The following is a 3,891-nucleotide window of genomic DNA, read 5'->3' as shown; positions in this document are numbered from 1 at the left end:
CTCGCAAATACCCCTCTGCAGCTGCCACCACAACCTCCATTTTCTGCGACTAAATGTCCATCCCTAAAGTACAGTTGATAACCATTGCTAAGTACAGTTGATAACCCCCCAATCATCCTCTACATTCTTCACCGCCTCAGCATATGAAAACGTTTGCACTACTCAAACCTCAACCTGCCTCTCTCGCACGGGACCTGTCTGTCTTCCGTAAACAAGCGCTTTAGTATGGAGATATGGCCGTGTGGGAACACTAAGCCTAACGAACGATTTATTGCAGTATCAGCCACATTCTGGCATCTTATATATTGTTGACCTCACTCTAACGAATTGGTAAACTGTGTGGATATGATTATTTCTGTCACAAGGGTCAGTCTGTTTTGATCTTATCCAAAGTAAATTAAATTAAATTGTTTGAACCATATTTGAGTTATAGTAGACTTATTGTTTCCCTAAAATATTATCTTAGTGTTTAGATTAAATTACATTATTGAATTTGTTTTATCTCTAGATAAAGAACAATAAAGCAGCAGTTATTTTAACGTCTTACACGACGGAGGAACGTTATAATTTAACGATGTGGTTTCCGAACGGAAGTTTCAGCGGGTGCACACTGTCCCGCAATGCTTGTTGTTTGATATAGCCGAGTGTTTTAAATACAATTTAGTTACATTATTTGTACTGCCGTTTAGTAGTACTTTAGGCGTACTCTAGCCATTATTTCTTATGGTTGTTAAGCCCAATGTACAGCAATAAGGCCAATGAAGTTCGCATTAGCCGATATTAGCTAGCTAGTTGGGTACTGTTTGCTGGTAAAGCAGGCTAGACGAATTGTTGCAAAAAAAATATATAGAGCAGTAGTTCGACTATAGCTAACGATCTTAGCATTAGCTTTATAGTGTACTATAGTCACATAAGTTGCCTTCTATTCGCGTTTAACATGGACAACCACGAACAGTGCTCTCCCTCTGAAGGATGCGCCGACCGGTCTACGCTGGTGTCAGAGGATGGAAAGAATATCAAATCAGTTTTGTGCCAACGTTGTGGATCGAAGGTCCTCTGCCCAGGGGTGGCGGTGATTGCAGAGAAGGAGGTAAGGTTCACCTCAGAAAGGAGTAACCCCAAAATATAAATGACCTAAAATGACAAGTTATTTAATTAATAAGTGAAGTATTTTCCTATCCGAATGAACATTCATCATAGTTGCTTTGTTTTCAGAATAGTGCAATGTCTAACCACCACCTAATGAACGAAATGATATTGTGCATACAATGTGCAATTTGCTATGCCATGATTTGACTAAATGTCAGGGAGTGGAATATCACTTCTGTTAATCTATTCATATTAAGGCCCATTGACATGATGAATCTTGTCTTTTATTTCCTCCCCAATATGCACCAGCTGTTCCTTCCCGCAATGAGGAAGAAGACCACTATCACCCAATCAGAGGGATCCGTGGATGGGGACAAACTGACTGCCCACTGGTTAGTCGATGATATGTACACCTTTGAGAATGTGGGCTTCACCAAGGACGTGGGGAGAATCAAGTACCTAATTTGTGCAGACTGTGAGATTGGACCCATTGGCTGGCACTGCCTGGATGACAAAAAGAGCTTCTATGTTGCATTGGAAAGAGTCAATCATGCCTAGTGTGGTCCATAGTGAGAAACTGAGGAAACATGAGAAGAGTGTACAATTTGGAACTGAAGGACAAGACGGACCAACACGAATGTTGGCCATGCGCAGTAGATTATCTTCTGGGTGTCGGCGGACAGTGTCGATTCAGCATGTAGAATCGTTGGGAAAATGACGGCCAATCTTCTGTGGTCAGAGGCAATAGACTGGTCACCCGCTGGGATAGGCGACATTGGTGTTGGTCTGTCTTGTCCGTAACTCTTTACTCCTTCTCTTTCCCCTTCTGGCTGGTGCTGGATGCTGTCTCTGTGTTATGATGACTCCTTAGTTCAGCAAGGCCAAGCTTTCACTTCTATCCCTTTTTGTTCTCTACTGATAACAATGGTATTGATGTGGTTCTCTAGACACACATCTGTCTTTAAAGTTGTTATTCAATCTAATATTCAATCAATATTCTGGTGTTATGCTTTGGTCTGAGGCTAACCCTACAGCCTCAGCTGAATTTAATTGTTTGTATAGGCCGAATGATTACTTTATACTTCTGAAACATTACTACTAATACTTATTGAAGATGGTAATATGAAATTATGTGCAGCATTTTAACCCGTTAGTGTGCTTATCCACTTGGCACATCCTTCACCTTGCATGTTGAATAATGGGAGGGGTTGTATTTGATGTGTACTCTAGGCATTTGTTGCTGATACACTTCACTTCAAGTGTTCTGTCTGTTGATATACCACATTGGCTTTGAAGGCTGCTCTCTGCTGCCTTGTTTGGCTCTTCTATTGCCAGCTGACTCCATTAGATCTCTACAGTACATGCTCATCATGTTCCGGCATTTATTCAGTTTCATCTGCATTAAGGACTGAATTACTCTTGGCTTCACTATGTGACCTATTGATCATGCATTTCACTTCTCTTGCTCTGCACCCAAGCATTTTTGATGCTCTTCTAAACCGTTCTTAACTCATTAAAATAAAACGTATCACTCAGTTCTGTGCTTTTTGACCAGTTTGTGAGTTCAAGGATAGAGTACACCCTCATTGATGTAATTGTATGGGAAATAGGAAGTCAGTACTGGTAGCGCAAAACCCCCTGTGGTTGATGGAAATATTTGGGATTAATGATTTTTATCATACTTTCATTGGACAGTCGCTACGGGACAGATTTATCTAACTTAAACATGTTCACTATTGGTTCAAGTAGCCTATTGTTTTTATTTATTGCATAGCTTGCCAGTTTTACATGTGCACTGAGTGCACAAAACATTAGGATTAGAGGTCGACCGATTATGATTTTTCAACGCCGATGCCGATTATTGGAGGACCAAAAAAGCCGATACCGATTAATCGGCCGACTTAAAAAAAATATTTACATGTTTTTTTTTTTGCATATATTATTAATATATACTTTAACATTTATTTTTATTTGTAATAATGACAATTACAACAATACTGAATGAACACTTATTTTAACTTAATATAATACATTAAATCAATTTAGCCTCATGTAAATAATGAAACATGTTCAATTTGGTTTAAATAATGCAAAAACAAAGTGTTGGAGAAGAATGTAAAAGTGCAATATGTGCTATGTAAGAAAGCTAACGTTTCAGTTCCTTGCTCAGAACCTGAGAACATATGAAAGCTGGTGGTTCCTTTTAACATGAGTCTTCAATATTCCCAGGTAAGAAGTTTTAGGTTGTAGTTATTATAGGACAATTTATTTTATTTTTTAAAAACTTTTATTTCACTTTTATTTAACCAGGTAGGCTAGTTGAGAACAAGTTCTCATTTGCAACTGCGACCTGGCCAAGATAAAGCGTAGCAATTCGACACATACAACAACACAGAGTTACACATGGAATAAACAAAACATACAGTCAATAATACAGTAGAACAAAAGAAAACAAATAGTCTATATACAGTGAATGCAAATGAGGTAAGTTAAGGAAATAAATAGGCCATGGTGGCAGAGTAATTACAATATAGCAATTAAACACTGAAATGGTAGATCGGCAGAAGATGAATGTGCAGGTAGAGACACTGGGGTGCAAAGGAGCAAAATAAATAAATAAATACCAGTATGGAGATGAGGTAGGTAGGTAGATGGGCTGTTTACAAATGGGCTATGTACAGGTGCAGTGATCTGTAAGCTGCTCTGACAGCTGGTGCTTAAAGCTAGTGAGGGAGATGTGAGTCTCCAGCTTCAGAGATTTTTGCAATTCGTTCCAGTCATGGGCAGCAGAGAACTGGAAGG

The 3,891-nt window shown here is 39.1% G+C and overlaps 1 protein-coding gene across 1 annotated transcript; it reads left to right on the top strand.

Annotated features, from left to right (window-relative positions):
- Positions 1–559: 559 nt before the first annotated feature.
- Positions 560–2,624, top strand: rabif (RAB interacting factor). The gene is made up of 2 exons (XM_035778062.2): positions 560–1,090; positions 1,399–2,624. Exons 1-2 carry the CDS (start codon positions 938–940, stop codon positions 1,645–1,647), a joined length of 402 nt encoding a protein of 133 aa, XP_035633955.1. The 5' UTR covers positions 560–937; the 3' UTR covers positions 1,648–2,624.
- The last annotated feature ends 1,267 nt before the right edge of the window (positions 2,625–3,891 follow it).

This window comes from Oncorhynchus keta, chromosome 10, assembly GCF_023373465.1.
Source record: "Oncorhynchus keta strain PuntledgeMale-10-30-2019 chromosome 10, Oket_V2, whole genome shotgun sequence".
In the NCBI taxonomy this organism is placed as follows: Eukaryota; Metazoa; Chordata; class Actinopteri; order Salmoniformes; family Salmonidae; genus Oncorhynchus; species Oncorhynchus keta.
This window is presented reverse-complemented; position numbering and strand designations above follow the sequence as displayed.

Coding starts and splice junctions, on each gene's coding strand:
- rabif (XM_035778062.2), top strand. CDS start 938: ATGGACAACCACGAACAGTGCTCTCCCTCTGAAGGATGCGCCGACCGG. Junction 1,091..1,398: donor CGGTGATTGCAGAGAAGGAG/GTAAGGTTCACC, acceptor AATATGCACCAG/CTGTTCCTTCCCGCAATGAG.